The sequence below is a fragment of the Drosophila eugracilis genome, unplaced genomic scaffold, assembly GCF_018153835.1.
Source record: "Drosophila eugracilis isolate 14026-0451.02 unplaced genomic scaffold, ASM1815383v1 contig_367, whole genome shotgun sequence".
In the NCBI taxonomy this organism is placed as follows: domain Eukaryota; kingdom Metazoa; phylum Arthropoda; class Insecta; order Diptera; family Drosophilidae; genus Drosophila; species Drosophila eugracilis.
The window spans coordinates 4658790-4685264 of record NW_024573224.1 but is presented as its reverse complement, the minus strand read 5'-3'; the positions used below and the strand labels follow the sequence as shown (position 1 = coordinate 4685264).

At 38.6% G+C, this 26475-nt stretch overlaps 2 protein-coding genes and 1 long non-coding RNA gene across 5 annotated transcripts; 1 reads left to right on the top strand and 2 right to left on the bottom strand.

The window, feature by feature from the left end:
- Nucleotides 1-623: 623 nt before the first annotated feature.
- On the bottom strand, nt 624-14969 carry LOC108113650 (dipeptidase 1). The gene is made up of 8 exons (XM_017224321.2): nt 14644-14969; nt 7929-8659; nt 7808-7877; nt 7566-7742; nt 7408-7492; nt 7242-7317; nt 6934-7072; nt 624-1279 (listed from the first exon to the last, which is right to left on the bottom strand). Exons 2-8 carry the CDS (start codon nt 8579-8581, stop codon nt 1172-1174), a joined length of 1308 nt encoding a protein of 435 aa, XP_017079810.1. The 5' UTR covers nt 8582-8659; nt 14644-14969; the 3' UTR covers nt 624-1171.
- A 1230-nt stretch (nt 14970-16199) lies between these two features.
- Nucleotides 16200-24466, top strand: LOC108113590 (fructose-bisphosphate aldolase). Of its 3 annotated transcripts, none has more exons than XM_017224237.2 (4): nt 16200-16419; nt 20100-20916; nt 21033-21232; nt 22036-22425. In XM_017224237.2, exons 2-4 carry the CDS (start codon nt 20121-20123, stop codon nt 22129-22131), a joined length of 1092 nt encoding a protein of 363 aa, XP_017079726.1. In that variant the 5' UTR covers nt 16200-16419; nt 20100-20120; the 3' UTR covers nt 22132-22425. The 3 variants fall into 3 exon arrangements, with proteins under 3 accessions (XP_017079726.1, XP_041674599.1, XP_017079725.1); XM_041818665.1 differs by lacking the exon at nt 16200-16419 and adding an exon at nt 18144-18163; XM_017224236.2 differs by lacking the exons at nt 16200-16419; nt 22036-22425 and adding an exon at nt 23127-24466.
- On the bottom strand, nt 16276-18042 carry LOC108113591. The gene is made up of 2 exons (XR_001772714.2): nt 16532-18042; nt 16276-16467 (listed from the first exon to the last, which is right to left on the bottom strand). It is a non-coding gene; the product is annotated as an uncharacterized LOC108113591 (long non-coding RNA).
- Nucleotides 24467-26475: the final 2009 nt, after the last annotated feature.

Below are 26475 nucleotides of genomic sequence, written 5' to 3'. Positions count from 1 at the left end.
AGATCCAAATGGGGCGCAGCAAAAGTCGCATATACTCGTTTGAATTCAACATTTATTTCATTAACTATTAGCTATATTCTTTGTAAACTTTAATAACTTTTTCATAGAAAAAATACATGATGAAAAATTAGATTTTCCTTCAGTACTAACATTGAGCTTGACTTTTGTGATTAGCCTCGGCTTTGCTTTGAATTCATTTTCTGCACTTTCTTCTCGGTTTATTAATTTTAAGCTAAATGTGCTTTACTTTCGCTATTATAGGCTTTACTTTGTCTAGCTTTTCTGTGCTATGGTTTTTCTTCTCCTATTACTCATCCTTAATCTTTTGCTTGTCCTCCTTTTTTACTTTTTTTTTGCCTGGACTTAGAGCTAGAGCTAGAGATAAAAATAAACATGGCAATGATATTTACACAATGTTGGCTACTTCGGGAATGTAGGTAAGGGGAACGGAAGGGGTTCTTGGGGTTTTGTGGGGGGTGGGATCTCCTCTTGCCACTTTGTATTTGTTTATGGCCAATGCCAGCTGCGCTCAAAGTTCTAGGCACTGAGAAAAAAGTCAAGAAGATAAATCAAAGAAACTGTTGCAAAACAAGTTCTAAAAAAATCTTAGAAAGCTAACTAAAATCTTGGAACTTAAATATAAATTCCATAAATCTTATAAATATTTGTTAGGAAATAGAAGTTTGACTTTCACTTCTCATTTAATTATAAAGTTTTGATTTTCATAAAAGTTTAAAATATTGGCTCAACTTAATAATTAAATGTAAATTAAAAAAGTGTTTCATTATTATTTTAATTTTCCTTGCCTACATTTTTCTCAGTGCTGCAACAGCAGTTGGCCAGCTGCTCAGCTCTGAGCGATTGCAAAATGTTGCCGTTTTTTTCCGAATGTATATGTGTGTGTGTTTCTGTTTGTGCAGCATCATGCCTCACATACACATACACACACAAACAAACAATACGCAACAACAAGAATAAGAACAAAAACAACAACATCATCAGCTAGCATCAGCACCAGCAGCAGAGAGGAGGGAAAACTTTGTCAATTAACCTAAAACAAGTTTCACTTTACAACACGTACGCTTGACATAATTTTTTGCCATTTTCGCCACGGGGCTGTGATGAATGAAAACGCTATGCATATGAGTGAACTTTACAAATGGAGAAATTATCACGTTCTTGGTCCTTGATAACGACAATAGGATCGGCCCATAATGTCTTCGGCTGGAATTGACTGATCAATGGGTGCCACACGCAGAAGTTCCATCTGATCGCGCACCTGAAAGTGAATTAAGTACGATTCATTTGATTAAAATACCATTAGCAATTATTTATGCATGCGTATGTGTGGGTACTTAAGTGTATGTGTGTGGGAGTGGGAGTGACGACAGCTGCATTTGATTGATGAAAATTGATTGCATTGCGCCATTGCCAAGCTGGCACAACTTACAAAAGTTATTTAGCGTAATTGCCAAAGTTTTGTGTTTGAATTTTCAAATGCAGAAATGATTTCTTGGAACTTCTCGTGTTCTCTTCATATGGCATTAATATTGTTCGCAAGTTTCGCCGCGGCGCTTAGGCAACAAAATTGGACTTGGATGTTAGTTATGGTAAACACTCTGGTGAAAATTACCAAATGGGTTTCAAGAAATTTATTTGGGTACTGATTGAGATTGAAGTCTTTATGATTTTCGTTACTAGCAGATTTTGTAGAAATCATTTAAGCTATTTAAAGGAAAAATAAGAATCTGAATATAACTTAATGACAAATTTTTGACATTTTAATGTGAAAAGAGAAACTAGTTATTTTCCCCACCTAATCTTTAACCTATCTTACTCGTAACTTATATTTTTCACATTTTTCTTTTAAAAAATCATATTTATTGTGTTCCTTCCCAAAACACTTGATGTTACAAACAAATTAAGTGTTTTTGAAATCTGCTATGATTTTTAAAATTTCCTGCAAATGACTCTCTTTAAGTGTTTGGGGAAAGGCCGTCACCCAACACGGGAAACAAGAATACAAAGAGTCAAATACTCATAGAGAAACCTCTTCCGCTTGTCTAACTCACGTAAACACACAAGCACACACTCTTCACGCACACAAGGACACACTGAATCCTTAAAGAGAGGCCGAAATCTGAATGCCAAACAGGCCACTCTTATTCCTGGCAAAAGTTGAAGCACATTTAATGCCACAAACACAAAAAAAGGGAAAGAGAGGGGGGTCGGAAAAAGCGAAATAAAATGAGAGAAAATGTTTTGTTTTCAACACCAAACACCTTTTGAGGGGGTGGCTAAGGGAAGAGGGTGAGGCCTAGGTCGACTGGTCCCATTTCCTGGGTTTTGTTTGCCATACAACAATCGAATTTACGACTTTTTTATGAGGCTTTATGTGCGCCCTGCCACACACAAACAACAATAAAACGTCAGCTTTGGCTCAGTCATTGCACTTTGTGTGCATGACCCACTCACACAAGCAGTGAAAAACAACAACAACATCAACTGTGGGAACTTTGAGCCATTTGCCTTTTGGCTAGACTCTTCCGGCCTTTGAGCTGGATTTCCCTCCCCACGAACCCCCTACCCATTCAAAGTGAAATGAAAAGCCCAGCTCACAGTTACAGTTTGAGTGAAGAGCTCAAAGCGGAAAATGAATTCCCACACCACAGCAAAGCAACACATTTCAAAAGCAAAAAAGGTTCCCAAAGCCAAATCAATTGTAAGAAGGTCAGCGCCAACGCACTTACAATTTCCAAAACTAGAATACAGCATCAAAAGTGGAAGATTATGGAAATGGTAAGATTTAAGGATTATTATTTTACGCTTAAAATGATTGCATACAAATTAAATTAAAATTGTAGTTATTATTACAAAATAAAAGAAGTTTTTTATCCATGGTTTACCCCTTATCGAAATGCTTATTTTGGGTTTTTCAATATTCCCCTTCAAGATGAAAGTATTTTTCCTATAACTAAGTCAATAATCGGCCGAGATTAGCAAATCATACCTCTCTAAAATTGTTTTCTAATTTCTAGTCGAACTGTTTTCACAGTTTAAAATGTGAAATTTAGTACATTTTTTACAAATTTTGATGATGTTACCCCGAAATCGAAAATGGGAAAATTGGTTATCCCAGTTTTTCTCTTCAAACTGACAGTATTATGCCTATGACTTAGTCAATTGAATGGAATGTCATACCTGGAATGTTATTCCTAATGGAATATTCATACACATTTTGACTAAATTTAATGCATGTGTTGATGTACCTTAGAATAATACTTATTTTTTGCTATGCACAGCTATAAAAGTACTCATCTTTAAACTTAGTTCCGTTACTCCCCTATTTATTACAAGATCAGATTGACCCCCATTTGAAATCACTTTATTTTCCAGTGCACACAAGGCCTGCCTGCAAAGGATATTTAAATGAATTTGTCTCGCACAAATTGCTGCCATTTGCCGGGGACATTTGCCCATCTGAGAGATGAGAGACAAAGCCTCCTTGCCGCCACTTGGGCGATGTGTCGTGCCAAATGCCGTTCTTCGCTCTCGCATTAGATATAAAAGGCTAAAATAAAAGATACATTTACACAAACACAAATGGGCGAGGGAGTGGGTTTCCTCTGGAAAGGGCTCTGAAATCCTTGGCTTTTCTTTGCCCCCGACGATGCTGCTTTTGTGTAGATAAAAACTGGCGTCGAGAAAATTATCATGTTCATGGGCTATGGCTATGGCTATGGCAATGGCTCTCGGAGCAGATCCACTGGCCGCCTCCCACGCCCACAAATTTGCGGCCATCCTTGTTGTCCCTAATGTCCTTGGAAATGTGTTCCCAGAACCGGTTACTTTCGCTAAATCTGATCGGACCACTGCTAGTTTTCTCATTCTACCATAGATATGCCCTTAGTTTTGAAGCACTTTAAATTTTATAGGTTCATAAACTTAAGCTGACATATAAAATCATTCAAAAGTGATAACGAACTTTAAAGTTTAGTTCTTCAACAGCATAGAGGAAACTGCAAAAGTTTGCCCTACTTTAATAAAAGGTATTAGAGAAGCTCATAATATATTTTAAATATGAAAACTTTTTACCTTTCATACTTAATTTCTACGATATAAATGATGAACTAATGTAAGTATGAAAATCTGAAATTTCTTTAATGACATTATAAATCTCCAGAAATTTCTGCGAAAGAGTTTAAGAGAACACTCTGCTCTCAATTTTGACTGAATGCGTGTCCAGCCTAAAAGGGTATTGTATATGTGCTGGTTCGTGTTGGTATACATGTTCTTGTGAGCGTTTGTGCGAGATGGCAATCATTAAAATGGCCTTTTGCCTAATTTCTATGACTTGCTTAATTATCACAGCCATGACCGACCTAGTCCCCTGGGTACACACAACCCAAAATAGCATTAAGCTTCTAATAATTGAACATTTGACCCGCTTTTCGTTATTATTTAATTGCATTACGAGCCAAGCTTTTGGCGACGCCCATAAGTAGGCTATAACGCATTTTATTTCGCCAGTCGAGAAATTGAAATGGGGGATTTCCAGTTCGGTTCAATGAACTGTGGACTTGGCCTGATGCAAAAACAAAAGCAAATGTCATTGGGATAAGAATATATATGGCCCGGCTTAATTTCCAATGCTTCAGGGCTTTCTGGCCAAAGATAAAAGGCGTTGGGTAACATTTTTAATTACTTTTTACCGCAAACAGCTGAAAAAAAGGGGGGAAGCGAAAAAAAATACAGAAACAAACAGAAACGTATTAAAATACAATTCTTAATGAGCATTATGGCCATGTAATAAACAGCAGTAAAAAAGAGTATATCGTATATATATGGTTGGTTTGCTGAGTGCAAAGCGCAATAAAAGCCCTGCGATTTTAATCAGTCGCTGCAAAGTAGGCAATACTTTTGTGGCCTTATTTTTATGTTGTTACCATTTCCATTGCTTTGCTGATGGGGTAAGAGCCCCTTGTAATAACGGACATTAAGTACTTCTATGTATTATATACACGCCCTGAACTAAAACTAATTACAATGTAGGGACTGCAGAGATGGCGCGAGAATATGATTAAAGTTTGCCGGGTCGTCTCTCAGTCAGCGAGAGACAAGAGCTAAATTAAAAAATGCTGCGGCATCTCTTTCTCAACTTGGTCAAAATGGTGGGGACGGTGAATGGGTGGAAGTTGGAGGAGGTTTTTATAATCAGCAAAAGCAATAAGATCTACGAGCACAGCGTTTAACGTTAAGGAGGGCGTATGATTTATTTTTGTTATTAAATCTTTAAATTGGCTCAAAAGGAGGAGTAACTCGGAAGCTTCTAGGATGAAAGGGGAAATGGTTCAACTATTTTGATTTAGAGCTCACCGAATAATCTTCAAATAAATGGGTTTATCCTGTAACTTATCACCATAGATAGATATTTATGAAATGTAAGAATTACTTTTTTTTGCAGTTTTCTTTGCTCTTTTTGACTTCAAATCCTTCTCATACTAACCAATAAGAGCTTCATTTTTGAATACACCTTAAGGAATTTTATAAAATTTCTGAACATTTAATTACCACTCTACTCTGCCTATCAGTTAATTTGAAGAACATTCCTTCAAAAGCAGTAAACACACATTCTTTTATATGCAAACTTGAGTACTGTCTGCATCGTTTAGTCGTACATCCAACTATCCATTCATGCAACCAACCGACCAAGCACCCAACTATCCAACCATTGGACTGAAAAACAAACCCACTTGCAAGCCTTTGAATGGTACTAGCCTCCGCTCGAGTGCCGTTCAATGCCGAGGAGTAACTTCCTCGAGAGGATGGGCTTCTGGGCTTCCATCCCGTATTGATCTAAATTGAATGCTGCTTGAGCTTGGAGTGCCCAGACATGGTCTTCGCCGTGCGGCAGTGAAAGAAATTCCCGAGCCAAACCAAATCCCAATCCCATTCGCTGGACTATAAGCTGTATCCGAACGGAGAGCAGACGACAAACAAGCTGACCGCATCCTACAAACAGACTACAGACTACGGAGCTGTTGCTTCGGTTGCGATGGTCAGGCCCGTGTATAAATATCGGAATAAGCATTTGAAAATCCTTTTAAAATTATTTCACAACTTGCGTCTTTTCGACGTCAAGCCAATGTCCTGCTTCTGTCCTCTGTGTTCCAGCTGGCTTCCCATTATCCTCTCCTCTCCGTCTTCCATTCCAAGTATGTGCAAATTCCATTGCAAAGCCACATTATTCCTTTTATCCTTGCGAAAGGAATTTTCCAACTGCAATAACAACCGAGGAAAAGAGAGAGAGAGCGCCAGGCATAGAGGACACCATACCAATGTCCTTTTTCCAAGTTCTTTGTTTGTTTGCTGTGAAATGTGTGTTTAGTTCTGGAGACTGGCTTCGGCTTTAAGTCGGTCAGGTACGCGCCTAATACCAAGAAAAAATATCACAAAAAATAATAACGTTTGGAGAAAATATTTAATACTCTCGCAACGTTCTCCAAAGTGCACTTCAAAAATCCTTTGAGGATTCAGATCAATACTTTGAGTGTCCAAAAATAGCACTTGCATTTTATATCGCGAACGATAAAACCCCTGGTGACTTTTAAAGCACTCCTGACTAAGTCGACTCTTTTAGGAGCTCTAAAAATATTTTTGAGTCTCATCAAACATTTTTATGAAATTTTTCTGACTTCTTATCTGAACAAATATTTCCTTTGCCATTTCAATTAAGACTTTTGTTATTAAATCTCTCGAGAACTGAACAACAGACATAACTATCTTTTCATCTTGTATTGTTCTTCTTTTTTCTGAAAAGCCCAATACCCTTTGTCAGGGTATTTAAGCATCCTTCAGGGGCAGAACGGTGAACAATAGAAAAATGCTAGAGAAAAGTGAGCAATTTCTGTGTGTTTTTTGCTGTGGACTCACCGCTTCGACTTTCTTGAATACACGTATTAGATTCCTGCCAGCCAACTTGGCAATATCCTCCTCCGACCATTTATCAGACTCGAGCAGGGCAGCAAAAAGATGCGGATATTTGGACACATCCTCCAGTCCTTTGGGCACTCTTAAGTGGAAAGCAGAGCAAGGCGGGGAAAGCGAAGAAAAAGAGAAACAGAAAGAGAGAGAGAGAGAGAAGGAATGAAAGAGAAATAGCAATAGAGAGACCATAATTTGCACAAATGAAATGAAATGTAATTGAAGATGGAGCACTGGCCAAAAGTTGCTGTACTTACAAGTTGACTCCGTCGTAGCCAGCTCCAATGCCAACATGATCGATGCCGGCCACCTCCCTTATGTGGTTGATATGCGCTAAAGGGGCGAAGGCACAAGCACAAGTTTAAAGATTAATAGTGCACACTTCACCCACCAAAAAAACCCAGCGGGCCAAAAACCACCTACCCACAACGTCGTGCAATGTCGCCTGTCCCGAGCAGCTGACGAAATGTGGATAAAAGGCCACCATAACCAGACCGCCGTTTATTGCCTGCATTGGATGTGGAATTTGGGGAGTAATGGATTAATGTGCCCCCTGATTAATGTCGCCATAATGGACTCACAATGCGTTGCAGCACATGATCGGGCACGTTGCGGGAGCTATTGCAGATGGCGTGCGCCGAGGAGTGCGAGAATATTAACGGGGCCGTCGAGGCGGCCAATGCATCCAGCATCGTGGGCACAGAGACGTGCGACAGATCAACAATCATGCCCAGTCGGTTCATCTCCCTGACCACCAGCTGTATGATAAAGAAGAGGTATCATAAGGATATCATAAGTTTAGCTTGTGGATGAGTGTTCTTACCTTGCCGAACTGTGAAAGACCGCCTATGTGCGGGTACTTCCCAGGTTCGTCAACTTTGCAGCAGTCCGCCCTAAAAAGTAAATGAGGCTTATGATTTTTAAAGTATAAAATGTATACTTACCAAGGTGTATTGCAGGTGTGAGTGAGAGTTAAATATCTGGCGCCCAGTTGGTAGAACATTCGCAGGACACTCAAACTGGTTCCAATGGCATGACCGCCCTCCACGCCAATCAAACTGGCAATTTTCCCAGTTCGATGCGTCTGTTCGATACCCGACGCAGTCGTAACCAGCGCCATGTGATGCGGATATAGCTGGACTAGTCGACGAATCAGGTCGATCTGTTCCAATGTCAGCTGCACTGCATCCAGATGCTGTGATGAGCAGGGGGCGTAAGCGGACCAAAACTGCGCTGAGACCATGCCCTCTTTCAGGCGGCGCAGGTCGGTGTGGCTCCAGGCACTCGACGACCACGGAGCCAATTCCCGCAGGTCGCCGCCAAAGTGAAAGTCCTTTAGCTGGTTCTTCAGGAACTTGCGGATATTCCACGGCAGATCGTTGTGCCCGTCGATTAGGGGCACTTCCTTCAGGACATTCCGCACCCGCTGCATCCGGTAGTCGAAGTCGTCGGCGGTCTTTGAGCCACCGCCGCCGCCCGCCGCCGATGCCGCACCGGCCGAACATCGCAGGATGGGCAGGACGAGCGGGAAGTAGACGAAAGTCAAACAGTTGAGGCCACAAAGCACGAAGCCCTTTGGCAGCTTCCGCGATTTCATTGCCCCCGAGCGGCACGCAGCTCTAGTGGAAGAGCACACAGTCCACAGCACTCACATTGATGATGTTCCGCCTTCTAGCTAGAATGAAGATGAGAAAAAATTAATTTTAATGAGAGAAAATTTCACAGTATGAGTATCGAATATTTTTTAACTGTAACTAAACACTTGTTACTCAAAGTCATTTAATTATTTGAGCGCTGGTAACACTACTAAAATATTAATTTCAAACTCAATCTTAAACATGAAGGCTTGTTTGTTTGCTTTCTGATGGAGACCTTTCACCCCATATCTGGTGGCTCAGAGGCGGGGCATTGGTTTAGCCTATTGCATGTGCGGGTGGCGTGATTGAGCTATTGAAAGTTGTTGGCAAACAAATGTCATAAATATAACGCCCACGGCTGTGCCACCGAATAACCCCGGCTCCTGACCCCAAACACAAACCGAGCCCCAAAGCCACGTCACGCCCCTTTTTGCCTGGCTTTGCCACCCCACAAACATAAATAAAACTTTTCATATTTATTTCAGAGCCCAACTTCAAATCGAAATCGCGCACAAAATGCATAAAATGCACAATAAAAATGCAAAATTATTTATAGGAAAGTTTCCTCTCCTCTACATTTTCCCTTTTTTCCTTTTTAGCCAGGATATCACCGAACCCCGAAAAAGAAATCATAGGAAATTTAAATAGTTTCCCCTGCTGTTCGGTAGAAAAGTTCCAGGAGAGAAATACTTTATCCGTACGATTTTATTTTGGTAGTTCTTTTTTTGTTCGCATACGACATAAAGTTTGCCTTGAGCCTGGCAGGTGGCAGAAAACTAAGCGAAGAAGCCGGGGGAAAATCGAGAAAGCGAACTTTTAAATATTTCCCCAAGAAATTGAAGCCCTGTTTGGTTTGGCAAAAACGGGCCAAGTGGGTAAATATTTATACATATATATTCGTTGTTCCAGAAAGTGAAATTAAAGTTTTGCCTCAAAACAGGGAAACTAAGCTAAAGTACTTTAATAGTTTTCATTGCAAAAGTCGGCCACGAAGTCGAGCAATGTAATGGCCAAAATGAAATGGTAAGCTGAGCAAAATGGAAATCCTGACCAACTTGGCAATGTCCCACAGGTTTTCATTTTGTCAACAAAACTAATTTGTGATGCCCTTTTCAGCCAGGAAATAACCAAATAACAAAAATATTTACGGAGGTGATGCAATATGAGAAATGTTAACTTAAAAACTCAAGAACGTATTTAATAGTATTAAATATATATAAACTCTTTCCAAGCAAATTTTCTACTTAAATTCTGAATATATATATTTTGCATATTTCCTTTAATGTAAGCAAAGTAGAGTTCTATAAACTAAGCTTTCTAAATCCCCTTTTGGTAGTCTGTATAAACCAAACATTTTATTTTTCTTGTGATTATGTTAACACTTACTTCTATTTTGTATTTTCCCATTTTTATTTGTCCCCTTATATTTTCATTTTCATGTGCCAACTGTTGGTGTGCACCCTGCACCCTGCATGCCAGGTCACAAAGAAATAAAAGTGGAATTCAAAAGGAGGGGCCAGTGGCATTCGCATGTTGATTTTCATGCTCTGATGCCTGCGAACAAAATGAAAACATTCTTACTATAGAGAACTGGGGCGATATCTTATCTGCTTCTACTTTTCTTCCACTTTTCTGCAACTGATTATGGATTCGGTTTCCTTGGGGTTCGATTTTCCCTTTTACTCTGCGAGTATGTATATTTTTTTTTGCTATGGCAGTGTGCTGTTTAAGCTATCTGGCCAAACAGAAATTATGCAAAAATCAACAGAGTCAACCATGAGCAGGAAATGACAACATTGACAAGGGCAACGCGCCACGAATATTTTCCGACATGCAAAACGTGACTGAAACGCAACGCACGAATTATTAATACAACAACAGAGTTGAGGAAGCCAAATTAGACCCAGTTGGGTTAACAGGAAGCAAAGGACGACGAAGGACGACAAACAAAAGTCGGCTCTGTGAAATCGAAAACGTTTGGCGCTTCATTAAACATTGATGCCTCAAAAACAAGAGGCAGGCAAACCGAAATTAAGAGCCACAACATGGGATATTTAATTAAATTGAAGAGGTCCTGCTTACATCAGCTGGGGAAAAGCCAAATGAAAACCGCAAGGAAAATGTGATGTAATCCTGGGATCACTTAAAAGTGCATTTAATATTATATAAACGGAAATGAACGATTTAATAATTATAAATTGAGAAAATATAAATTTAATTTTTTAAAGACAAAATGAAAAGTTTTGGCTTATTTCAAAAATCAATCGTATTATACTTTGAACTACTTTAACGGCTTAAAAAAGATCAAAAGGAAGTGATTAAATGCCACTAAATCTGCTTAATATGCTTTTCTATTTTACAAAAACAACATCCTTCCAAATCAATAAATCGGATTTAAAACACAACTCGGCAAAATCAGGTGGGGTGTAATTTAAGCCCTATTGAAGGATATTAAATATGACTGGTGGGTTAATAAATTGTATTCCTTGCTGTTCAAAAGTGAGCGGCATACAATTGCAGACGGAGGACAAAATGGGCGCAAGGATAACTGCGTGCAACGCTGCGTATGAGCAATGTGTGTGCGCCTCCTTTTATTTCATATATGCAGTTTTTTCATTCAGTTTTCGTTGAGTGGCATGCATGGGCGTTGGGATATGCCGGAACGAACGAACGACAGGGGTTCTGGGGGAAATGACATATAAGGGAGAGGGAGCAGAAGGAGGAGCTGAAGGAGGGGTATATGGACTGAATCGTACATTTATTGCAACATGAAACATTATTTTGTATGGCCTCAAAAAAAAATAGTAACGAATGTACGAAAGAAAAGGAAGCGAAACGAACAAGAAGTATGGGAAAAATAAGGAAAATAGGGGGAGGGAGAGGCGCTGACTGTGAAGAAACCGGAGTGCGCGCGTTGGAAAATTGCAGTAAGGAAATGCGATGTCCTCGTTGCAGTTGGAATTCCCATGCAAAGTGGCAAGCAAATAAATATAAAAATGCTTTTCTTTTCTACATTAGTGCACCATTTAAGGAAGTTGCCACGCCCCCCCTTGTCCTATACACACACACACAGATATTGCACGGCGAGTTTGTCGTCTTTCATTTCCATTTTTTCCCTTCAGAACTCCAGAAGCAGAAGCGGCAAAAAATAAAGGAAACGTGCCGTAAACTACAGCAGACAATCAAAATGCATTCATGTGCGCTTACTGTACGTTATTTATAATCAAGCCCCCCAAGTCCCCTTCTTCATTCAGCTCTAAATTCCATTCACTAGCGAATTGTAGCAAACAGTCAATGCGAAAAGCGAATAACACCCATCACCACCCATTGGAGAAATTTTCCCTTCTTTCGTGAATTGGGTGGTGTTTTTTTTTCAAGGGGGTCTTGGGAGGATTTGTAAGCTCGGCGGGAATGCCAGCATAGTCCCGGCATGATAAGGTTTCCCAACCATAATGCTCAAGTTGCTCGAGGCCATACGGGAATTTCCCCTGGTTTATGCTTATTCAATTTTACAAGGATAATAAAACGTATCATTAGAAGTCCCCGTAATAGCTGCTGATCACATGGCCAGACAAAGCTCTTTAGGAAGAGGAGGGGTAAAAGCCAAATTAAGTCCTGGAAGATTATTTTCCAGAACTTTGAGCAAGAAAATTACTGCCAACCACCCACCTGTACAACAAGGGATTACTCGTTTTTTAATTTTTAGGAACTTGTATCTTAAAAAGTACTTAAGCCTAGACTATAATTTTATTCAATCAAAATAAATAAAGGTTTTCATTTGTATAAAATTAAAATACTAAATAAGGAAATTCAACTGCGAGTTCTATACAAATTTAGAGCAAATTAATTTAAAGCTATGAATATTTAAATAGTAGAATGACTATCAAATGGTGACGCATTATATGCAATTTATCTATTTAAAAAGAATTATTATTCATTTTTCACATTATTTTCCTCCAAAACAGTTGGAAACATTCTAATACCACTCTGCTAAAATTTTCACCGAACAGAAACTTTTTCGCAATATATATTTGCATAAATTAATAGCATGGTCGCTCGCAGGCAGAATGGGACTCATGTGGCGAAATAAAATGAAATTAGAAATACAAAAGGAAGCAAATCAAACTTTAACAAGGATGTTCTATGTGTGTTTCGCTATATTCTGCTTGTTCTCATTCTGGTTGGTCCGTAAACAAGCCAAACCGAACACAGAAAATTCAATGGGTTTTTTTTTCATTTTTCGAGGACCGGAAGAGCGGCAACAACAAACAGCAGCGACCGCACAAATTCCAACGGAATGACAACCGGCCCAGAGGCATCCGAAATGGCCTTAGAATGAATTGAAATTATTTTACAACATTTTCATGTTTCTTTCCATTTTGTTTGATTTGCCTCGACCTTCGCTTTCAGGTCTCTCTTTTATTGTTATTATTTCTCTTTTCTTTTTTTGTATGCATAATTTATGCTCGAGTTGAGGGCAATTGCACGCGTAAGAATCAAATGAAGCCATGAATAAAAGTTCTGACCCAAAATAAAACGACATATGTTGCGGAATGCCACAAGTAATCAGCAAACGATCCGCCCAACAGATGTACAAATAATGGGCAGTAGACCAGGAAATTAAAGAGAGATTTTCCTACAGGACAAACAGAATTTGGCAATGAACTGCAATTTAAATATATATTTTTCTATATTATAGCAAAAGGGGTAAAGGCAAGCAATAATTTTAACTTTTCTAGACTAAAAATACAAATTGCATTTTGTGAACCTTTTGCTTTGAATATTTTTACCACAATTTTCCAATCGAAAATCTTTGCAAGTCGAGTAAAAAGTAATTAATTTGCCATGCCTTGAATTCCTCACCATATATCACTTGAAATTCCTTCAATAGGAGAACGTTCTCTACTTAATTGAAGTCCTTCTCAAAATAGCTTGGCCAATCTAGACTGACATATCCTCGGCAAACACAATTTGTGCCATTTTAAGATAGATTCCTAATCCAAGCCACAAAACTCAAACTGCCAGAGACCATAAACACTTTGTTTCGGCCAAGACTAAAAATGAGACGAGAAAAAGGTAACAAGCATTTATAAATGCCACAACAAAAGCTATAGAAATGTGAGCCGGAGTTTGGGTTACATTTTGGGATTTCGGTTAGCTCCAGGGGCGTGGCCAAAGAGGGGGCGGATAAAGTTCAAAGCAAATTGTTGCGGAAGGCAGGAATCAACATTATCATCAGCAGCCAGGATGCTGCTCAGTCGGTTATAGGATACTCATTCTCATTCTCATTTCGGGCAAATGCAGATGAGGACGAGACAAAACACAGACACAAGTTTATGGAAGGAGAGTTTTCTTCAATTGTATGTGTGTGTTTAAAGGGTGTGTGTGGGTATGTAGGGGGTGGCAAGAGGGTGTGTTTTGTGTTGCCTGCCGCATATTAATGAGCCAAATGCCACAAAGCCAAGCTAAACGCGCTCTCATCAATTGCTCAATATTATGACTCTGGCGGCAGAAATCTGCATATGAAACCCATATTCGTATGTACACTGAATACCCAGCGAAACTCGGAAAAACTAGTTTGCATTCTTTGTTGCACACATTCTGTAGGTTTTTTTTTCGGGTACTTTTTATTTAAAGCTTAAAGGATCTTAGGCATGAGCTAGAAAATTATGCTAGTACAAACGAGCTTTAAAAAGAATATTATTAACTTTAGTTATGAGTAACTTTTACATAATTTTCAGCATTTTTACTTCCTTTTCTTTGACATCTTATACAAATAGTTTTGATATTTTCCTATTTGGCAATTTTGTTTAACCATAGAATGAATAAATACAATAAAAGGCTTTAAAGTTAAAACTATTTATTATATAAAATAGACGGATTAAACAAAACGGGAACAAAATATTCATATTGTCTTTAATGCCTTTCTCTCTTAAGTGAAAAATACAATTAAAAATCCATTTCTCTCTATCCCATATATAACTTAATACTATTAATAATTTCTTCCTAATAAGTTTCTTACCAAAACTGGGCAAACAATTTATCATGCTTATGGGCCACAAGTTCACTTTCGTTTTCTTTATTTTTTTCTATAATTTAATATGAGTTAAATCACTGCTTGTGCTTGAAATTCTAGCTCTAAAGCACTCCACTCTCGGCTCACATAACTATAATAATTAAATATTATTTCGCTTTGGCTGCACCACAATACGTAACGTAACGTATACGCCGCGGTGTACGGTGCTAGCGGGTGTGCGAAGGAGACGCGCAGCACAAGTGGAACGCAACACGTGTTGGGCGACAGGTGCCGAGCGTTTGGCACACAACTCGACCGGCCGACGCACGAATTCGAACTGAAAACTGAACCAGAATCCCCAAAACGAAACTGGGAAGCGAGTGAGGCAGGCACGAGAAGCGAAAAAGGACGAAGCCACGAGTCGCCGAGAGCAAGGACAACGAAGAGCGCTTTGGATAAGGTTGCTTTATTAGGTAAGAGTAGTTATCGTTTTATACCTTCCATTTTAACTATTTTAACTTATAAAACTTTGTGTTATATGATTTCCAAACTAAAAACTATATTATTTTAAGGATAATTTCTGTTTATTCGCTATACTTTTCATTCATAAAACTATGCCAATGAGGTTTCCTTTTAAAGAGCAGCTCTTTCTCTTCAACTCAATAGAATCTTATAGCACAAAATAAGGGGATATTTTCTCTAAGTATCCTCTCCAAAATCAGCTGTTTCGAGTGCCAGGGGGTTGAGTCCTTTAACATTGCAGGAGGTCAGGCATGGCGTGAAAGTCGCTTATCCTAGCTGCTGCTTCTGCCACCCCTCGTTTTTGTGGGGCTCCTTTTTGGGGCGCCTGATGCTGATGGTCACGGAAAATGCATTGACCGCTCCAACTTAAGCAGGTCGCTAGTAATTACGGAAGAAATATACCAAATTAATTATTCTTCTTCACTTTAAACTAGTTAATCCTTTAAAAAAGCAAGGACATGTTGTTGACAGGCTAATTTAATAATATATTTTGTTAAGAGAACTCTCTGTTTTAATTGAAATTTGAGTATATCTTTCATTCTTCAAATACATCACATGCTGATGAAAAAGTTTGAACATCATTCACCTTGTTGTATTTAATAGAAATAAAACTAAAATAACAGTTCAATAATCTTAGAACTTAGAACATATAATTGTGATTTATTAACCAGATTCAAACATCAAAGACTATATTTCATAACATTCCATTTCAATCCCCAGAAAAATATTTTTAAAAATATCTTAAAGTCGAAACATAATCTTTATCAAAAGTATAATAATAATGCCTTTTAAATACATATATACCTTTGCTTCCTAATAATTATTTTAAATTTCAGACCGCCAAACTAAAAGCTAAAGCAGTTCAAAGCTAACCATTAACTTTTAGCTAGTTTTATCATCTCATTCAAAGGTTGCCTCACCCACTAAAAGCTCCCACGCAGAGCTTTATTTTGGATGCCTGGTGTTTGGGGATCTGGGAATTTTTAGCGCTTGGCTCAGTCGGTTGCCCAACACCGGCGGCGACGACCTCTAAACAACCTTTTGGGGTCTCGCTCACGATGTCTCGCTTATTTCGCTTTGGAATTTCACGTTGACGTCGCAGTCGGCAGCGGTAGCAGAGCCAGCAGCAGAGGCGGCAGCAGCACCGATTTCGAACCGAAAATAAAAGCGTTAACCGCTCTCCTCCAGTGCAGCAGCAGCAGCGGACCCAGCCAGTAGCCAGCAGCTAATCACCACATCCCTGATTCAGTTTCCAGTTCGGTGAGTGGGCGGTGAATAGTGGGCGTGATAGAGTAAATATAAAATCCACTAAAAAATAATATAGATATATATGAGAGTTTGCAGTGCAATTGAAAAGTCGCGTAATCGTTACCATTTTTTTCGTTTGTTTCGTAATCCAAATTTACAAAATAAAACAGAATGTAAAGAGGTGTTAGTGAGTGCTTAGTTTCTATGTAATTTGATTATATTTCCTCGTGCTCTAAAGTTTTACGACAAGTTCTAGAACCTTGAGTGTGTTGTTGACCTATGCACCGGGGGAAAAAGAGTGGGGGAAAACGGGAACTGCAGACGATAAGAAACCTTATCGGGTGACTTTTAGCTCTCGAAAGTAGTTTTTCTCTACCGGCTCAACCGGCTCTCTTACAGTTTTTTTATCTCGCTCTTCCAATTGAGTTCATTTGCTTGTTGGCAAAGTTTCAACAGCAATTTGTAGCTGCCGCTGCGATTTTTCTTTATAAATAGTTGCCGCAAATGTTAAATGCATGTACTTTTCATCGGGAAATACATACATTTTCGTATCTTTCTCGCACATTTTTATGTGCTCTTTAATTAGCCTACGTCATCGTAAATCCCACGATTTGTTGACGTCTTTTATTGTTATTTCATTGGGCCACTTTATTCATTGCACTTTTCATTTACCGTTCAATGAATGAATGGGAGATGTGATAAAATTCAGTATAGGAAGGAAATGAATACACATTCACTGAGAACAGAGAGAGGCACAAGTTTAGGGGTTGTTTTGGTTGGTGCCTACATACACAAAAACAAGTTCTGGAGGGGCAAGGACTTCTGCTGAAGGTCAACAGGAGCTACCTTTTTAGGTTTATAAACAAAAATCTATATTTAGACTTTATACATTTAAAACATCTTTTGTATACTTTACTATGACGGACTAACAATGATTATTGTTAAAACGGCTTCACTACAAATATTTATAATCTATATGATTAAAATAAATACTCCATAATAGTATTGTATAGGAGAATCGATCGAAAAACTAGATAAGATTCTTCAGAGTAATAACTTGTATTTATAGCCCAGTTAGCAGACACCCACCAAGCAAAGTTATTGGGGTCACATAGAAAGGGCATTTAGATAGGAAAAAGAGTACGTGCTCAGTCAGAAGTTCCTGCCTTCAAAATGAATTTGTTTTTGTATTTATTTCGATTATTTACCACCCAAGTTGACTATTAATCGCTTGACGTCAATTTCCTAGTTATTACATCAGTAGTAGTACTATCAGCCCTGGTAGATGTTCTTTTGACCCACTGTCTGCGATCTAGGAGGCCGGACCTAGAATCTCGTTATGATAATGCACAAAAACCTTTGGAACCGTCAGAAGGGGCTCGTTTTTTCAGTCGTTTTCGATTCAAAATTTCCTCTGATAATATATACAAATGCGGCCACAAGTTGAACTTGTTTGTTCATCTTTCCGGAGCAACTTCTACAATATTCCATGACACTTTTTTGTTGCTTCACTTTTTATCAGCTTGTTTTTTGTACAAATACATACATACACAAAAACGTACATATAGGCACACATGTGTCGGTTTTATTTTTATACACGGTTTCTTGATAGCAACTTAAATATATTTTGATTGTTTTTTGTTGTCATGCGTTGCCTGTTTTGCTTTTCTTTTTTCTTCTTATATTTTCTACATCGTATATATTTCGTCTAGTTTCCGAAACTCTTTAGTCTTCGATTGATTGCCGGCAAGTGTAGGTGGGTGTTGTCTTTTCAGTGAATACCAACTAGATATAGATAAATCATTCTATAGATAAAAAGTGTATATTTAGTGTATGTCAAGTAATTGGGTGGCGTTCTGAAAAAGTGTAACTATTGTCTTATGTGAAATTTTATACAAAATGCATATTTTGAAAAAATATATCTGTGAAGATGTAAAAGAAAATAGTAAAATTTCAAATTTTTGAAAATTGAATGATCTATCACATAATACCCTAACATAGTTCAATGATATTATAAAAAAGAAACATATTTCCTTTACATAGTCTCAAAAAATGTAGTAATTTTCCAAGTATATGTCAGGTCATAAGAATATCTATCAAATCTTAATCTCAAGGTGTGCACGTGTATGAAAAGTGTCTAATATATGGCGTGGGAACTATAGGCGATGTGGTAAACAACATTTTTTGATAAAGTAGTGCCTGTCTAATCTATATAGTCTGACATTTATGCGATTCCAGTCCTTGGCTCACTGTCAATGTCAAACAAGTAAAAAAAACCTGAGTTTTTAGTCATCGCAGAATATTTCGTATCTGTATCTACATATTGCTAGATACTCATCCATCCCTTTCACACTAGTTATCCCCATCTTTATCACTCCTCTCACACGCGCCACACGACTTTCGGTTTTCAACAATTTCTATTCGAATTTCGTAAGCAACACATTTCGCTTGGCAACATTTGTTGCCAAAACTCAATTGCAACATTGTTGCTTGACCTTGTTCAATGTCAAGCTGAAACTCATGCGCCCTGCGTTGGCGTCACTGCCAGCAGCGCTGCTGCAGCGTTAATAAAAGTGAAAGTTTCCACGTCACGCATTATGCGGGTGGGAAAGAGAGCGAGCTATGTAGTGAGAAAGAGAGGGAAGACTCCATGACTTTGATTACATCAGAGGGAATTATTCCCGAGGTTTCCGTGACTTTGTTCAGTTACTAAAAATTCATCGTCGAGGTTGGTTCACTTTTTCACTGTGTGCTCTAAGGTTTAATTACTTATTCGGTTTTTGCAAATAGTTGGAGTAAACAGGAGGCTATATAAGCAATAATAATTAACAGTTCCTAACTAAAAACAGTGCAGTGTGATATTTTTATAATATTTTTAAAAGAAATTAACGTTCACAAATTTAACAAAGTTATGAGAACAAATAAAAAATAACTATAGGAAATATCAACATTTTGTGTGTAATTGCTGAGAGACGGAGAGACACCGAAAAAATGAGAGAGAGAGCAAGAGCGATAGATATAGAGAAATATAGAGAAATACCACGTTCTCGGTGCATGCGCCTTTGAACTCGTTCAATTACTCGCTCTTTGCTATCAAATCAGCTGTGAATAACACTAACAAGCAAAGAATATATTATTTTCAATGGAAAAAATTTTATAAATAAAAAAAATATCAGTGACATTGACCTGACACTGAAAATATGATGATATAATATTGCACCGCCATGAAATACAAAAAACTATATAGGGTTCAAGAATATTTTAAATTTTATACTTATGTTCAAGAAGGTCTTTGATCAAATGAAATCAATATAACTAAGCAGTTTCTCTTTTTTTAGTGTAATTACCCCAACAACTTTTTTTTTTTTGATAAAACTGACTGATAGCTGCTTCATTAACAGATATTTTCTATACACACACCCTTGCCTTATCCGGCATTGTGTTTTTATACTGTTTAGATCATATTCCAAAATCCTTGTCAAATTTTTCGTTTAGTTTAGTTTCCCCTTAAAAAATTCAAAATTCTGCGTTTAAGTAATGCATTGCTATTTCGGGAACCGTTTTCGAAACCGTTAACTAAATTTCTAATAAAAAATGTTCAACCTTCTTATTCTTCCATCAAAAATGCATCAAAAAAATTCACATTTTCCATTGGAACTAAATCTCGTCGAAAATCGATTCCCGTGCTGCAGAACAACACTCGAATCTCAAAAATGACCACCTACTTCAACTACCCCAGCAAGGAGCTGCAGGATGAGCTGAGGGGCATCGCCCAGCGCATCGTCGCCCCCGGCAAGGGAATCCTCGCCGCCGATGAGTCCGGCCCAACCATGGGCAAGCGTCTGCAGGACATCGGCGTTGAGAACACCGAGGACAACCGCCGTGCCTACCGTCAGCTGTTGTTCAGCACTGACCCCAAGCTGGCCGAGAACATCTCCGGAGTGATCCTGTTCCACGAGACCCTCTACCAGAAGGCCGACGATGGCACCCCCTTCGCCGATATCCTGAAGAAGAAGGGCATCATTCTGGGCATCAAGGTCGACAAGGGTGTGGTCCCACTGTTCGGCTCCGAGGATGAGGTCACCACCCAGGGTCTGGATGATCTGGCCGCCCGTTGCGCCCAGTACAAGAAGGACGGATGCGACTTCGCTAAGTGGCGTTGCGTTCTGAAGATCGGCAAGAACACCCCATCTTACCAGTCCATTCTGGAGAACGCCAACGTTTTGGCCCGCTACGCCTCCATCTGCCAGTCGCAGCGCATCGTTCCAATTGTGGAGCCCGAGGTTCTGCCCGATGGCGATCACGATCTGGACCGTGCCCAGAAGGTCACCGAGACCGTCCTGGCCGCCGTCTACAAGGCCCTGAGCGACCACCACGTCTACCTAGAGGGTACTCTGCTGAAACCCAACATGGTCACCGCCGGACAGTCGGCCAAGAAGAACACCCCTGAGGAGATCGCTCTGGCCACCGTGACGGCTCTGCGCCGCACAGTTCCCGCCGCCGTTACCGGTGAGTCCTGATCCCTAATCTGGGTTAAAAAACGGATTTTTACCTCTTGAATCTGGGAATTGATTTTCCGACATATCCTTACATAAGAAATCCATCTAATCGACTTCTTTGCGCAGGTGTGACCTTCCTGTCTGGAGGTCAGTCCGAGGAGGAGGCCACCGTCAACCTGAGCGCCATCAACAACGTTCCTCTGGTCCGCCCATGGGCCCTGACCTTCTCGTACGGTCGTGCCCTGCAGGCTTCCGTCCTGCGCGCCTGGGCTGGCAAGAAGGAGAACATCGCCGCCGGCCAGGGAGAGCTCCTGAAGCGCGCCAAGGTGAGTCTTCAGATAGTTTCGTCTTTATATTATTGGGAATAGTTAGTATGTAAGAGGTGAAAGCACTTAACTTTGGAAGAATGTACTGCCAGATTTAATCGGTTTAAGGAATTTTGTAACGCCTATATAAATTGCTATCCCATCCGTATATCCCATTTCCGATTCCTAATCCAAAAATATTATTTTTACAGAATTCGTTCCTTATCTTAACTAATCTATCATTTGCATTATCAATGCTTAATCTTTTAGAAATTCTTAAGAATTTGACTTCTAATCTTTTTACAATCTTCTTTAATTCATTAACTGCTTATCGAACTCTTACTAATTTTCCACTTGTGACATAATATTCATGAGAGTTTCATTCAGCTTAAAGCATTCTTATTCCTACCATACAGAACTATTATAATACCTTTAATTTTCTATCTGTTTGCTTTCCATTAAACCTATAATAACCCATTATCCCATCATTCATAATCTAACATATCCCTCAACATTAGGCTAATGGTGAAGCGGCTTGTGGTAATTATGAAGCTGGATCTGTCCAGGGTTTCGCTGGTAAAGATACTTTGCATGTGGATGATCATAAATACTGAACTAAAATCAAGATTTACTGATCTTTAATGGTGAAAAAAGAGCTTAAATTTGGTAAATTAAAAACTTAACAAGCCATCAAGTATAGCTTTTGACATGCCGCATACTCATATCACTCATACTTTGCTTGCTCTAAACCGAAACCTAATCCTTAAAAGCCCTAAATCTGATTAATCCCAACCAAAATCCCGCTCTCCTTCCCGCTTCCACAGGCCAATTCCCTGGCCTGCCAGGGCAAATATGTGGCTGGCTCGATCCCGTCCTTTGCCGGCAATGCCAACCTCTTTGTCGCCCAGCACAAGTACTAAGTCTTTAATGCCACGCACTAATCCCGAGTCAGAATCGAGCGATGCTATATCCCAAGCCGAAGCTAAATCCAGCTAATCACGCTAGAGATACTGATCAAGGCCCAAAGCTGGACTGAGACTGGCGGCATTTACATTCCTCCAACAACGGAACTGCAAATATATTCCTTTTAGCCTATCATATATAAACTATACCACATAAACTGACTAGATTTTATATAAAAACTTTTAAGCTGAAAAGTTGAAATTTATACTGACAAACAAAAATAAATTGTACGTCTTTTTTTGATACCTTAATTTTAAACGTTGTTTTTAATTTGTTTTAGCTTATATAGTTTCATGATTTTTCCCTTAAATTTAGGTTCAATAAGAGATATAAGTTAATTTTATTTATTTTAAGTTTTCCTTAGGCAAATTATTTATAATTTTTTGATGGCCAAAGTTTACCTTGATGTTTTGCAATAACTTTAACTTTAAATTTATTTATAACAAAAGTTTCTGAAAGGCCCTTGCAAAGCTTTCTATTGTTTATTAGTAAAAGTTAAAGCTTTGAATGCCTGTATCTGACAGTTAAGATAAAATTATATGGAAAACAAAAACGCCCATCCAATGAAAAATATGGTCAACTTTCCACCTGTTCTGCTCCCGATTCCCATCGCTGTTATATGTAATCGAATCATAATTTTCCTGCAAAAGAACTTGTAAAATTAAATTTTCCCAAACTTTTTGCTGTACGTAACATGTATTGCTCCGCTTGGATGCGTAAAAAGTTTCTGTAAAATTGCCGCAGGTGGCTGGAAAAAGTTTTTCGTGAGGAGCAAAAATCAGTGCAAAAAACTTTTCAAGCTGGCCGAAAAACTTTTCTGCTGCGGCCCGCCAAGTAATAACTAAGTAATAATTAAGACCAAGTGTACGTAATTAGAAGTAATATTTTCCTGGATATTTTTCCGAATGTAATTAACAATTTTCCACCAAATTTTCCTTTACCCCTCCCGCAGGCTAACGGTGATGCCGCTCAGGGCAAGTACGTTGCCGGAAGCGCTGGTGCCGGATCTGGATCCCTGTTCGTGGCCAACCACGCTTACTAAGGCACTTGGACGACGGACCTTCATGCAACTACATAAAAATTAACTACAAAGCAGTTTGCTAGAAATGTTTGGCAGATTTGTTTATTTTTATCTTAGTTTCGAGAGCTAAGCAAAGCAAGCATTAAAAAATACAAAAAAAAGGAATATGAAGGATTACAATTTCAAAAAGATGTTATATATATGTAGTACGTCACATTTTTGCAAAATAATTAATATGTTAAAGAACAACTAAAAATGATGAGTGCAGAAGAAATCAAGGATTATGTTCGATGGAGAAGCAATTTTATCTTTAATTTTAAGCATACAAACATATTATTGTTGAAGTTATGAAATTTATATTCTATTATTATTATGATTATCAAAGATTTCAATGTTAACAAGTAAATATTTCGTAAATCGTTAACTACAAACCAACACATTTTAATAGTGAAAACAAGAGCAACCACTATCAAACAAGAACAAAATGTCTAAAGTCTTGAATCATTGAAATCGCACAAAGTTTTATGGAATTTTTTTAATGTTTTATAAAAGATCCTCTATGAAAATCGATGTTTTACCATTATTATTATTATTAAACTTTATATTTATGATTGATAAGTATAAGTGAAACCAATGACGCAAATAAACCAACACATTACAATAAACCCTAAAAAGCCCCCAAACACTCAATTAACCATATATATTTATATATACACTATTGAAAAACTACCCATTGTTGAAGAATACCAGAAAATAAAATATATATTTCGTGGGACCTTAGTGTCCACTGGCCGACAAAAAGTGCAGGGGCACATTGCTTGTTACTCGATTCTTTTTTTCAATCTATTTATGATCGTCTATCCAAATGGGATAGGTAGTAACAAGAAAAACTTTGTCATTATCATAGTACATATTTACATATTGAAATGTTGTAGCCATGATTAATCACACATATTTATCAAAGTTGTTTATTAATTATATTTTATTCAAGTTGCAAGTTCTGCATATCGTTGTTGATCACACATTGATTTGAAGTGCAATGTGCAAATATTACAGACAGAAGAAGGATATATAATACTAACCGGAAGGATTAAGCTTAAACTAGTTGAAATTGTGAAATCGTAACCATCAAACACCACAAACAACAGCAACAACAACCAGCTGTACAACCAATATACAAGAAATAAAAAACAACAAAAAAACTAACATCAGCATATAAATTTAAGGGTGTTGATAAAACATCTTTCAATAAAAAAAAACCTAACGAGCAAAGAAGACACTTTGGTTTTATTTGTAATGGATTGCTGATGAGAAGTATTGCATACGCCAAGGCGTGAGATACAGTTTGGGAAGCATTAGGGCTTGCTTTGTGTGTCAATCCTAAAGCCAGTGAACTCTTTACACGTTTTATTTTAAACAAACTTTGATATAACCTTGACCATTCTCTATTAGCATATGAAAAGTTAAGGACCGTAAACTTTAAGGTCAGCGCAGATTGAATCAACCCAGTTTGAATCCTACTCTTTAAGCGATTCGTGTAATTTAAATTTACAATTTCGTTCATTGCTAATGCAAATGTAAGCACGGCGTGCAACAAGCGACGTAATCTGCACCGTGATCCCTTTCCAATTGGGATTGGTATTCGTGGAGTGCAAAGTTCGCTTAATCGCACCCAAATCAAATGCGCAACGCCCAGACAGAAAGACTCGATGATAAAATGACAAAGAGGATTTTTAGCACGGCGGAGAGAAATACAAAATACACAGAAAAAAATTAACAATTCCTTTATACAAGTTTTCTATATAATATATCTTATATATATAACTTGTATTTATTTTACTTGTATTAGCTAAAAGCATTTAAAAGAAGATTTGTATTGCAGTTCAGAATAATTTTTGATCAGTGTAAAGTTGATTGTTCCATTATGGTCAATTTAATTACAATTGTTTTCGGGGAAAGATAGGAACGTAAAATTTATAGCGCTGGGATGAACGTTTTGTTTACAATATTGCGTCATTGGTTGTCTTCGATTGATGGCAATAAGGAAATTTCGAAATGTGCGGGACAGTTGCTTTGAAACTGTGACGGAAATGTTCCTTCCATTTTGGGGTTAACAGGCACAAAAGGAGACCACCCAGGAAAATCCAAACAAAAGGTGCTGGCATTTGGCGTCCTGATCCACAATGCCCGTGGCAGTGTCAACATTTCCTATGTCACACTCGCCTCACCGACCTGCTAGCACAAAGAGTGTCCACAAAAGTGGAATTAATTGTATTTGCATAGGATGTAAACATCATCACGTTGCCAGCAGGATCTGGTCTTGCAACAGTTCTAAACTGGATTCACCATGGCTCGCAGCCTTTCGCCACCTTCCATAGACCTTGTCCCCGAACAAAAACACTAAGCGAAACTGGGATTTACAGAATTACATTTGAATTTATGGGTTTCAAGCGAAAAATAACATTATTTATTTACATTTTTCTATTTTTATTACAAAGATGGTAATAATAAATAAATATTTTATTAAGTTTTAAATTTATTTTTCAGAATATAGCCTTCAGGAACTTTTCTATGGTCATTATTTTAATTTTATCATTTATTTTTACTATTTTATTTTCAGTGCATTGAACATTCATTGTATCCTTCGGCTTCCTGCGGTGCAATTGTGATTTTACCTTACCCTGGCACGTTGCTGATTACGCTCAAAGTAGAACCGAGTCCTGCGTCCTGTATTCTGAGTTCCGAGTTCGAGAGGAAGGAGAATGGTGCCCCGGAATGGAACCGAGACGACAATGGCGACGACATAAATATCAACGGCACGTCATGTGGCGCCGTGAAGGAGAAGGAAGTGGATGTGGATGTTGGCAAGTCGTCGCACACAACGTGTTCGGGCGGAAATTGACACGCCGTGAGATGTGGACCAAAGATCTGGAAGCGAGCTAAAGGAGACTCCCAGGACTGCGAAATGCAGTTGATTGAGCTTTGCATAATTTAAGCCACGCTCCATTAATTACATGCCCGTTCCGAAAGCCAAATCGATTGGCAGTCATTTCGCACATGTCCTGAGACTCACCGCCGACATCCAATTGCCTCCTTCCCACGATTACCTCCGCCTGCTCAACTGTAATTGCAGATTGCTTTTGCTGGCCAAATGTGAGCAGGGTGTGGGTGTGCGTGAGGCGTTTCTAATTAGCTGCAAACATCACTCGGGGGCCCAATAACAAAACCAAATGCGTGACACCAATGCCAACGCAGCAGAAATGGCTCAAAACGAGCTCTG